General features: G+C 42.5%; 1 protein-coding gene across 1 annotated transcript; it reads left to right on the plus strand.

Annotated features, from left to right (window-relative positions):
- Window positions 1-1,625: 1,625 nt before the first annotated feature.
- Window positions 1,626-9,575, plus strand: LOC115742304 (pleiotropic drug resistance protein 2). Its single transcript, XM_030676521.2, has 20 exons — window positions 1,626-2,469; window positions 2,564-2,684; window positions 2,973-3,061; window positions 3,261-3,345; window positions 3,439-3,729; window positions 3,820-3,910; window positions 4,040-4,940; window positions 5,076-5,236; window positions 5,361-5,464; window positions 5,561-5,726; window positions 5,820-5,906; window positions 6,128-6,264; window positions 6,515-6,847; window positions 6,982-7,272; window positions 7,362-7,445; window positions 7,552-7,685; window positions 7,792-8,019; window positions 8,179-8,350; window positions 8,468-8,722; window positions 9,070-9,575. Exons 1-20 carry the CDS (start codon window positions 2,090-2,092, stop codon window positions 9,337-9,339), a joined length of 4,380 nt encoding a protein of 1,459 aa, XP_030532381.1. The 5' UTR covers window positions 1,626-2,089; the 3' UTR covers window positions 9,340-9,575.
- The last annotated feature ends 2,335 nt before the right edge of the window (window positions 9,576-11,910 follow it).

The raw sequence follows: 11,910 nt of genomic DNA on the forward strand, positions 1-11,910 counted from the left end.
CATCGACCGAATCGTTATTATCCGATCGCCTGTTTCCGCAGTAGTCCACGAAAATAATTTATTGTCAATAATGAAAATATTTTTGATTGATTATTTCAAGTTATATGAGTTATATTTTCATGAAAATCATTCATTTCTGGTGAAACAAACGGAATCTGAGGTTGGAGTAGTGTGAAAACGGCCTATGCCCAGTGACACGCGGCAAAGACCCCCAAAAAAAAAGGAGGAGATTAATTTTTTTGGTCCTTAGGTGATCAGAAATATCTTAGGCCAAAGATGACGTCACACCTTGGTGCCGACCCCAAGTAAATGGAGATGTCCCGCCGCACCGCAATTCCTGTTGGCCGTGAGCTTCTAGAAGGAGGCAAAGTACAGCTGGGATTGGGATCCCCTGCGACTCAACGTAGGGCGCCACCCAACCAAATCACCCTCCCTTTTTCCAGGTGTCCAATTATTTTCCATCGTTTACCAAGCTCAAATGGAAAAAGCATCTAATTGCAATCAACCGCATAGATCAATCTTTATCGTCCCAAAAAAAAAAAAAAATACAAGAGTTTGGTAATTGACTTATGAGGAAATCGCGAAATTCATTGTCGAGAATTTCTCTGGCATTATCGCGTCTCGTCTAGATTGATGTCATTTCCATAAGATGGACGATACGTATGATTAATGTTTCTAAACAAGAAAAATCGGTACATTCAAGCAAAAAGTCACTTGCGACTTTGAGTGCATCCGACTCAATCAGCAAACATGGATTAAAGCAACTTTATCATATTCCCTCCACATATCCTCAGATCAATACCGCTAATCCGCATCATAGGCTTACTTTATAAAAAACCTAAATGACGAACCCAATTTATTTTTCCTTCTTTTTCTTGGTTTTGAATGAGGAAAAGGGACAAAATCCGAGTGTTGTAATTATCCGTAAAAACTCGATCCGACACAATCTCCGATCACAATTTACATCGCGGAATTAAGAGACCCGATTCGATAATCAATCTGCAAAAATGGAATCATTTCTATAAAAGTAAGGAAACAAATTTGATGGTTGGAACATAGTAATCCAATTGTTGTCCCATTTGAGAAAAAACGAGGACGTCACACACAACACACGTCGTTAATTAATTACCAAACCGGATCGACAAACACAATCGAAAGATGGAAACGGACAAGACGCACGTGGTTCCGAGTTTGCCCCGAGCTCGTTGTTTATTGAGAGGGCAAAGAGCAATCATCCAGTGAAGATTGAAGCTTCACGGTTCAAAACTCTGACATGCCGACCACCACACACACCACCATCACCTCGCTCAGCTCCAAGAAATTGACCTGATGCTCCGTGATTTGTCAGGAAAAACAAAGCGTGCAGATCACTCTCGATTTCTCACTCTCTGTCCACCCAATTTATACTTTATCTTCACCCTCTCTCCTCCACTTCCTCAACTACCATCGCTCCCTCGTCAGCAGAATTTCCTCCCCTGACAAGCTCTGCGCAAGGTGCTCTGAGTTAGTTCTCGTTGCGACCTGCGTGTGTTTGCTCGAAAAGGGTCTTCCCAGAAAGCATGAATTTAGTCGCTTGAGAGGAGTTCGCATTGTTGTCGACACTCTCGTTCACTTCCTGAACCACCATCTCTCCCTCGTCAGCAGAATTTTCTCCCCTGGCGAGCTCTGCGCAAGGTGCTCTGAGTTAGTTCTCGTTGCGACCTGCGTCTGTTTTGCTCGAAAAGGCTCTTCCCAGAAAGCATGAATTTAGTCGCTTGAGAGGAGTTCGCATTGTTGTCGACACTCTCGGATCAAGACTCGATGCTCTGCGGAGCGTTCTGGATACGTGATACAGCGAGGAAGATAGAGGGGCTTGGAGAGGTTTGGACTCTTCGTTCAGAGAAGGATCAGCGAAAGCTGTCGAGCTTCAATAAACGTATAGTTTTTACTGAATCATAGATAAAAGAAAGAAAGATCCGTCACCCACAGCACAAGCAAAGTTGATAATTTTTGTGCATCTTCTTCATTCACTTGGCCATTTGTCCGTGGATCAGTTAGGCGGCTTCGGCGATTCCTGGTTTTGCGTCGGTGAGTTTTTCGTGATCCGGCCATGGCGTCGGCGCTGGCGGGCGATGATCTGGCTAGATCCACGAGCAGCCGGCGTAGCTGGGCCTCTGGCAGCCACCGGAGCTGGGCCTCCACGAGCTTCCGGGAGGCGTGGAACGCCCCGCACGATGTGTTCGCGCGGAGCGGCAGGCAGGATGACGAGGAGGAGCTCCGGTGGGCCGCCCTCGAGCGGCTGCCAACGTATGACCGCCTCCGGAAAGGCATGCTGAGGCAAGTACTCGACACTGGGAGGGTGGTCCAGCATGAAGTGGATGTGACCAACCTTGGAATGCAGGACAAGAAGCAGTTGATGGAGAGCATACTCAAGGTCGCCGAAGATGACAATGAGAGGTTCTTGAGGAGATTGAGAGACAGGACTGATAGGTCAGCTAATTGTTTTTTCGGGTTGATCACATATGAATTTTACTCGGTGTTGTTCTGTTCGTGCGTTTCGGGATTTGATTCGGGGATGACACAGGGTCGGGATCGAGATTCCGAAGATCGAAGTTCGGTACGAGCATTTATCTGTGGAAGGAGATGTGTACGTTGGAAGCAGAGCCCTTCCTAGCCTTCTCAATGCCACTCTGAACACAATAGAGGTACTCAGCTTTAATCAATCTACAAGTTTCAAATTTTGTGATTTCATGATCTGGTGGTAGTTGATGGAGTTGGCAATGATTTCACATAGAGATGGCTTCTGGAACTTTTGAAGTTAACCTTGTGCATTTGCTCCTGATACTTCAGCATCTTCAGGATGAGTTTTTACATTCGACTGAACTGTCGTTTGCCTGGTTTAGTGCTGTAGTCATCATGTGCTGATTAGAGATATTCGATTAGATATATTCGAACTAACCGATAACTCTTTCGCATCTTGTGTGTGGCAACAGAGTGTTCTCGGACTTATTCAGCTAGCCCCGTCAAAGAAGAGGAAAATTCAGATACTTAAGGACGTGAATGGATTAGTCAGGCCTTCGAGGTATTTTCATCTTAAATGGTCTCTTGGGTCCAGGAACTGGTTGAATATGCCTCAAGTCTACACTAACTAGAATACGAAATTCTGTGTTCTTTTCTTATTCGGTCATTAGGTAAATCATGTTATGTCTTGGCTCATTCTTTTGTCCTGTTTCGATTTCAATGCCTTGCGATCGATCCTCAATTGACGATGCTAATCGCAGGATGACCCTACTTTTGGGTCCACCAGGAGCCGGGAAGACAACATTGCTGCTGGCACTTGCTGGGAAACTAGACAGCGATCTGAGGGTGCCATTTCTGATTTCTGTCCCATACGGTTAGCGTAGGATTCCAACAAATACTATCCTTTTTGTGATATCCATTTGTTTAAACTTTTGACAGGTAACTGGAAAAGTCACCTACTGTGGTCACGAGCTGAGCGAATTCGTGCCTCAGAGGACGTGCGCTTATATCAGCCAACATGATCTTCACTATGGAGAAATGACAGTTAGAGAGACGTTGGACTTCTCCGGTCGCTGTTTGGGTGTGGGGACAAGGTACGAGATGCTTGCAGAACTCTCCAGACGAGAAAGGGAAGCCGGAATCAAACCCGATCCCGAAATCGACGCTTTTATGAAGGCCACAGCTGTGTCGGGTCAAGAGACAAGCTTGGTCACTGATTATGTACTCAAGGTTGGTTCTCTCGAAGTCTCTTTTCATAGTTGATTCCTTCTTTGTAGGAGTTGCTTCATGAAAACCAACCTCGCAAGCTACATCTTGCAGATTCTTGGATTGGATATCTGTGCAGACATTATGGTCGGAGATGAGATGCGAAGGGGCATTTCAGGTGGACAGAAAAAGCGTCTTACGACCGGTATGACCTGGGAGCTTCTGTCCCATTTTATAGAACAGTTCTCCGTTTATCAAGTTTCTGTAGGACTTGTTAGTTTAAGCTGGTGATTAATAACCTTTGAGGTTCATATTAGGCTTTGATTACTTGCAGGAGAGATGTTAGTAGGACCAGCGAAGGCACTTTTCATGGACGAAATATCCACAGGGTTGGACAGTTCCACTACTTTTCAAATTTGCAAATTCATGAGGCAGATGGTTCATATAATGGATGTCACCATGATCATCTCACTGCTTCAGCCGGCACCTGAGACTTACGATCTCTTCGACGACATTATCCTTCTCTCGGAGGGTCAAGTCGTCTACCAAGGTCCCCGAGAGAACGTCCTCGAGTTTTCTGAGTACATGGGATTCAAGTGCCCGGAAAGGAAAGGAGTTGCCGACTTCTTGCAAGAAGTGACATCTAAGAAAGATCAAGAACAGTATTGGTTCAAGAAGAACCAACCTTACCGATATGTTTCTGTAGATGATTTCGTGCATGGGTTCAATTCTTTTCGCATTGGCCAACAACTCTCATCCGATCTTGGAGTTCCTTATGACAAATCAAAAACTCACCCAGCTGCACTAGTCAAACAAAAGTATGGGATTTCAAATATGGAGCTGTTCAAGGCATGCTTTGCTAGAGAATGGCTACTAATGAAGCGAAACTCCTTTGTTTACATATTCAAGACCACCCAGATCACTATCATGTCGCTTATTGCTCTGACGGTGTTCCTTAGGACTGAAATGCCGGTAGGGACCGTGGAAGATGGAGGGAAGTTTTTCGGGGCACTTTTCTTCAGCTTGATCAATGTCATGTTCAATGGAATGGCGGAACTTGCAATGACCGTTTTCAGGCTTCCTGTGTTCTATAAGCAGAGGGATTTCTTATTTTACCCTTCTTGGGCTTTCGGCTTGCCTATCTGGGTCCTCCGAATTCCATTGTCATTCATGGAATCGGGGATATGGATCATCTTAACATACTACACCATCGGTTTCGCTCCTAGTGCCAGCAGGTACGTGGAAATTCGTTATTGGGTTCTCCATTGTACATAGACTAATGTTTCTCGGAATATCTAGTCATAATTTTTGGGCACTGTGCTTGATAAGAAGGAAAAGTCTAGGAAACTCATCAATCTCACTCTTATCAGGTTCTTCAAGCAATTCTTGGCATTCTTTGGCATCCATCAGATGGCACTGTCCCTCTTCCGGTTCATTGCTGCACTTGGGCGAACCCAGGTTGTCGCAAGTACCCTGGGAACTTTCACCTTGCTGATGGTTTTCGTTCTTGGGGGGTTTATTGTTTCCAAAAGTAAGTACAAGTTGCGTCATACTTTTGCCGACCACGTCTACTTGTTGGTGGAAGCATTTGTTTCAGGGCTGCTACAGTAATGTTCGATTTGATGAGGACATGTTTCTTTTTCTTGCATGTACAGACGACATCGAGCCATGGATGATATGGGGATATTACATTTCTCCTATGATGTATGGGCAGAATGCTATAGTGATGAATGAATTCCTCGACAAAAGATGGAGCAAGGTAAACTCTGTTTTTTTCTTTCGCCATTCAGCTGTCCTTCATAATACACAGTCAATGCATTATGTTGAAACCTGATTGCCGCGGTACGAACTGCAGCCTAACTTGGATCGTAGAATTAATGAGCCCACGGTTGGAAGAGTGCTTCTGAAGTCTCGAGGCTTCTTTGTGGAAGAGTATTGGTATTGGATCTGCGTCGGAGCCCTGTTTGGGTTTTCACTCCTCTTCAACATCTTGTTTATTGCAGCATTGACTTGGTTAAATCGTAAGTCGGATAAATTAGAACATCAGTGCTAATCAGAGTCTAATACACAAGTAATATAGTATCTTGACACTCCCCGCATGGAATCGCTTGCAGCTTTGGGAGATGCAAAAGCAGTTGTCCTGGATGAACAGGCAGATAAGAAGAAAAGGAAGTCATTGTCTTCTCAACTTGCCAAAGACGGTTTGCAACATTTTCAAGTTTCATTAGTTGCTCAATGCTTTTCTTCTTTAGGCTGATAAACTTGCTAGACTCTCTGGTCACGATCGTATAGCTGATGGAGCGATTTCCCGAGAAAACTAGGGGCCAGGGATTTTCTTCAATTGACTGCCAAAATAAGTTGCCTGACTAGTTGTCGAGAAAAAGAGTTTCCTGATCTCTGACATTTGCCATGAAAATCCCAGGAATCGACTTGCAAGTCAGAAGTTCTTCAGAAATCGTTATCACTTCGGAGAATATACAGAGAAGAGGGATGGTTCTGCCATTCCAACCCCTTTCTCTTGCATTCAACCATGTGAACTACTATGTGGATATGCCTGCGGTGAGTCCCTTAATCCTGAACAATCTATTCTTTTCTTGGAAGCAGTAACTTCTTCCTAAAAGTAACCATGATCTCGTGCGAATCCGTTGTACTACAAATGATCGTTCATTGTGGTTTTTTTTTTCTTTTGTCTGGTGTTGCTCTTGTCCGATTTTACTTAACCTGCGATTTTGCTGGACTGAACTTTTGTGTTCTTAACAGCATAAGGCAAAAGAGTAGGGATAATAGCTAATACGTTTCGTGATACCAGGAAATGAAGAGTCGAGGAGTCGAGGAAGACCGTCTCCAACTGTTGAGAGATGTCAGTGGCGCTTTCAGGCCAGGGGTACTCACAGCACTGGTCGGGGTTAGTGGTGCTGGAAAGACAACCCTCATGGATGTCCTAGCCGGAAGGAAGACGGGTGGTTACACAGAAGGAAGTATTAGCATCTCTGGATACCCTAAAAACCAATCGACGTTTGCTCGGGTCAGTGGTTACTGTGAACAGAACGACATTCACTCGCCTAATGTCACTGTCTACGAATCCCTCCTATACTCAGCCTGGCTTCGACTTTCTTCCGACATTAAGAATAAAACTCGCAAGGTAGGGAACATTTGTCTCTCGACCTGCCCAACCTTTGTTGGGGCCTAGTTCACATTCTCTCCTGTGGAAAAACTGGAAATCAGATGGTTTAGTGATCTCTCTGTTTTGGTCTTGTGCTTCTAATTTCATAACAGATGTTTGTGGAAGAAGTTATGGATTTGGTTGAGCTCAACCCCATCAGGGACGCGCTTGTCGGGCTTCCTGGCATTGATGGCCTTTCGACTGAGCAAAGAAAGAGGCTGACAATAGCTGTAGAGTTGGTGGCCAATCCATCTATTATCTTCATGGACGAACCAACCTCCGGCCTCGATGCTAGAGCAGCTGCCATCGTGATGCGTACAGTCAGGAACACGGTGGATACAGGGAGGACTGTTGTTTGCACGATTCACCAGCCGAGCATCGACATTTTTGAAGCTTTTGATGAGGTTTGATTGCTTATCCTTCGATGTTATTATCTCTGTTGTTTGAAATGCCTTGCTCTTGAGCAATTGAATCAGAAATGTGACTATTGCAGTTGCTACTGATGAAAAGAGGCGGGCGGGTCATTTATGCTGGACCTCTTGGTCGCCTTTCCCACAAGCTCATAGAATACTTTGAGGTGAGCTTTTCTTGTTTCCAAAACACCTAGCATCTACCTGGTCGCCACTTTCCCTCGGAATCTGGAGGTTATTCTTGAATTCTGCTAAACATGTGCATTACACCAGGCTGTCCCAGGGGTCCCGAAGATCAGGGATGGTTACAATCCGGCCACTTGGATGCTTGAAGTGAGTGCTCCAACAGTTGAGGCTCAGCTTGATGTCGACTTCGCAGATATTTACGCAAACACTGATCTTTATAAGTAAGTTCCTTGAAGATTTAAGTTTCAAACGAGTAATTGAAAATGGTGTTGCTCGCTAAGGCCAGCGTCAATTTAACAATTGTGTTTTCTTTTGCATCAATTCCAGGAGGAACCAAGAACTGATCAAAGAGCTTAGTACCCCGGCTCCGGGCTCTAAAAACCTCCATTTCCCGACCAAGTACTCACAACCTTTCCTCACTCAGTGCAAGGCTTGTTTCTGGAAACAGCACTGGTCTTACTGGAGAAATCCTCAGTACAACGCCATCCGGTTCTTCATGACCATAGTCATCGGCATTTTGTTTGGGTTGATATTCTGGAATAAAGGAGAGCAGACGTATGTTCGGAGTTCTCTCATCTTATGTGTTTTGCTAAGTAAAAAATTCTTCAAAGTGATACGAACAGAAATACATATCACATCATTAGATGATAGAAATGCAGGTCAATTCATTATACGGGCATTTTCAAACTTTGGCTGAGACTAATCTCTTGACAGGACCAAGCAACAAGACCTGATGAATCTTTTGGGAGCCATGTATGCAGCTGTGCTTTTCCTTGGGGCCACGAATGCTTCTGCTGTGCAGTCCATTGTCGCCATTGAGAGGACGGTCTTCTACCGTGAACGAGCAGCCGGAATGTACTCTCCACTGCCATACGCATTTGCTCAGGTACGAACACAGCAATTAGCATGGCCAAGTCCTCATTGAAGCATAAAAGGGTGGAAGAATACAATTACCACCCCAATGATGTGAAGGCTGAAGAATATAAGATGATTTTTTTTGCAGGTGGCCATTGAGACAATTTATGTAGCGATTCAGACATTTGTCTACACTCTTCTCCTTTACTCGATGATTGGGTTCGAGTGGAAGGCGGGGAAGTTCTTGTGGTTCTATTACTACATACTGATGTGCTTCATCTACTTCACAATGTATGGGATGATGGTTGTAGCGTTGACGCCCGGCCACCAGATTGCTGCCATCGTGATGTCCTTCTTCCTGAGCTTCTGGAACTTGTTCTCTGGCTTCCTTATCCCTAGGACGGTATGTCATCTTCCACTCAGTAATTTGGCGCATTGCATATGTCCTTAAGGCATTTTCAGTAGCTCGCTTTCGTTAAGTTCTACCTTGTCAAATTAAAGTACAAAGTTTTTGTACAAAACATATTTGTTCTTGGTCTTGATGGCATAATCAATCCTGTCAAACGACAGCAGCTTTCGGAACAAAACATCACAATCTGAAGCTTATTCCACATTCAAGCTTTCTTTCTCTGCTGTAGAATCTTTGGCACATGGAAAGAGAAACACACTTTAGACTTCAGTAATCAATATCATCAGCTACATGAGAATTGTGTGTTGATCAATCTTTCTGTTCCATTTTGACGGATGCAGCAAATTCCAATATGGTGGAGGTGGTATTACTGGGCTTCACCAGTGGCGTGGACGCTGTATGGTCTTGTCACCTCCCAAGTGGGCGACAAGAGTGGCAATCTCGAAATACCAGGCGGCGTTGACATGCCACTGAAGCAGTTCCTGAAGCAAGGACTGGGATTCGACTACGACTTCCTCCCCGCCGTCGCGGTTGCTCACATCGGCTGGGTCCTGCTCTTCTTCTTTGTCTTCGCATACGGCATCAAGTTCCTCAATTTCCAGAGGAGATAAACCGACGGCAACTGTCCGGCTAGTTTTTGAAACATTACACGTAGGTCCATCATGTAAATTAAGGATGATAGGTGACTAAAGAGTTTGCCTCCTCCTGGTTTCTTCACTTTTTGGTTAAGTTTTGCTCCTGTAACATCAACCATTCTTTGTTGCCGCTGCTACATAACGTCTGTTCTTGTAAAATTGCAAGAGACAAATAGTTTGTTTGAAATGCAAAGGAGCGGTGTGGTTCTCTTACTTCACATTCCTTGCATCATGAAATTTTGCAGACCAAGCAATGTAGATGGCGAGGCATCGCAGCTTGTACGAATCGAGGGACTCGTACCTAGGACGACACTTAGCGCCATAACAAAGGTCGAAGAGGCCTTTCGACGAAGTACATCCAAAATGTCCGATCGAGAATCAAACTGGAGAGAGGTTAAGTATCGGCCGATGGACATGCTTTTGGCCAAAAATAAAAAATAAAAAGAGAGCAACGTGATCTAATGACTCCTGCTTGAGATCTCATTCAACGAGGAAACTTGTGTTTGCCAAACAGAGAAGCTATCTAGCAAATCTCTGCAATTAGCAAAGCCATCAGGAAAGATATTATAGAGTCAAAGCTCAAAAAAAAAAAAAAAAACATTGTCATAAATAATCTACCTACAATTATTTTTTTAACTTACTAACGTGTCAGCGAAATAAGTGAACTTAATTTGATAACCATTATGCTTATCTGGTTTTCTATTTTTCTTTTCCCCGGAATACGATTGGAAAATAAATCCGATTGGTAAAATAATTTTTATTTTGCTATTTTTGGGTCAAATTTTTTGTCCGTAATTAGATTTGGAATAGAAATGAGAAGTAGAAATTTTTCACTTTTCTATTTCTAAAACAGAAGCAGAAATAAGAATTTTTCTCATCCTCACTCCTTTTCCACCTGCGGTCTCCTTTACTCTCGCATCCCCTGTTCACGGGCCTCGCATGCGGTCTCCCTCTCTCTCACGTCCTTAGCCATTGGTTGCCGGTCTAAGCCCGACGGACGGCCACCGTAGAAATTTCATGATGTTATCAAACGAATTTCTATTTCGAGAACGGAAATTTTGTATCGTTATCAAATGCGTTTTCTCGCTCAGAAACTCGTCCAGGGGATAAAAATAGAAAGAGTATATATTTATGGTCAGAAATAGCTCACGGGAACAAAATGATTATCATTGGCGCCCTCTTTACCAACCAAATTTAGTTTAGCAAGTAATAGTTGACTGACTTAGCAACTTTTATTTGATTATATCAACATCATTTACTGTTGCCATAATTTAAACTTTTGTCGTCGGAGCTTACCAATGTGTAAAAGCTACTAACTTATATACAGATTTACCAATTGTAGTTTGACTATTTTACCAACTTATCTCCGATTGAGTCTTAACTTCAGTTGTACAAATCTTATTCGAGTTTCTTACCGACTTGTATTTGTCAATTTTTCTAAGAAATTATCGACTCTTTCCGAAATTACCTACTATTCCAATAATTTGCCAACATGTATTCGTAGAGTCTAAGTGAATGATTCTTATATGAAATTACCAACCCTTATTTGATTCGGCTACCGACGCTTATTTGATTGTTTCGACATTACAAACATTTACTATAATTACCAGCATTTGTTTGTACAGCTTATCGATTTGTTAAAGCCATAAAATGTTTTATATGAAATCGTCAACCTTTTCTTTTTGAATCCACGTACCAGTTTTTGATATATGTAATTCAAAAGTGCAACTATTTCAGTAATTTTCGCATTATTATCTGCGGAGCTTAACAAATGGGTTAATGTGACCAACTTTTATATGCAGATAGCAACATTTTTTGAATTATCGACAATCTTAATAATGTATCAACATTTTTTCGTAGAGCTTAAGTTGCCAAATCTTTTATCTGATTGTATACTTTTATTTGGGATTATTATCATAAAAAGTACCCCAAATCGATACACTTATAATAAATTTAAATCAAACTAATTTTTTTACTATCAAGCACCTCAAACTGGTGCATCTTTGACAAATTTACCATTCCTTAGTTTTCGTTAAATTTCTGCCATCAAATTACGGAGTTAGATGACACGTGACCGTTGACGGGTGTATCGGTTTGGAGTTTTTATCCTCCATTTGTCACATGTGTATCGGTTTGAGGATTTTCGTAGTATTAACCAAATTTAACCAAAACTAATAGAGAGGAAATTTGTCATATGTTTATCAGTTTATGATTTTTAGTGGTAAAAAAATTAGTTTGAAATAGATTTGTCACAAGTATACCAGTTAGTTACCACTTTTCAATAATTTGCTAAATTGTATATGCACAGTCTACCAGTATGTTCAAGTAGCCAAATATTATGTGAATTACCATCACTTCTTTGAGCCCAAGTACTATACTTTATTAGATTATTTCAAAAGTACCAACTGTCCCAATAGTTTACAGACAAATAATTTGTAGAGCTTACTAGCGAATAGAAGTGACTAACTTCCACACGAAATTTCTAACAAGTTCCATAATTAACGATTAATCTAATATAACCGATTGAGATTCATTTGTGGAGTTCAA

Source organism: Rhodamnia argentea, chromosome 10 (genome assembly GCF_020921035.1).
Source record: "Rhodamnia argentea isolate NSW1041297 chromosome 10, ASM2092103v1, whole genome shotgun sequence".
In the NCBI taxonomy this organism is placed as follows: Eukaryota; Viridiplantae; Streptophyta; class Magnoliopsida; order Myrtales; family Myrtaceae; genus Rhodamnia; species Rhodamnia argentea.

Coding starts and splice junctions, on each gene's coding strand:
- LOC115742304 (XM_030676521.2), top strand. CDS start 2,090: ATGGCGTCGGCGCTGGCGGGCGATGATCTGGCTAGATCCACGAGCAGC. Junction 5,237..5,360: donor GGGGTTTATTGTTTCCAAAA/GTAAGTACAAGT, acceptor TTGCATGTACAG/ACGACATCGAGCCATGGATG. Junction 6,848..6,981: donor TTAAGAATAAAACTCGCAAG/GTAGGGAACATT, acceptor ATTTCATAACAG/ATGTTTGTGGAAGAAGTTAT.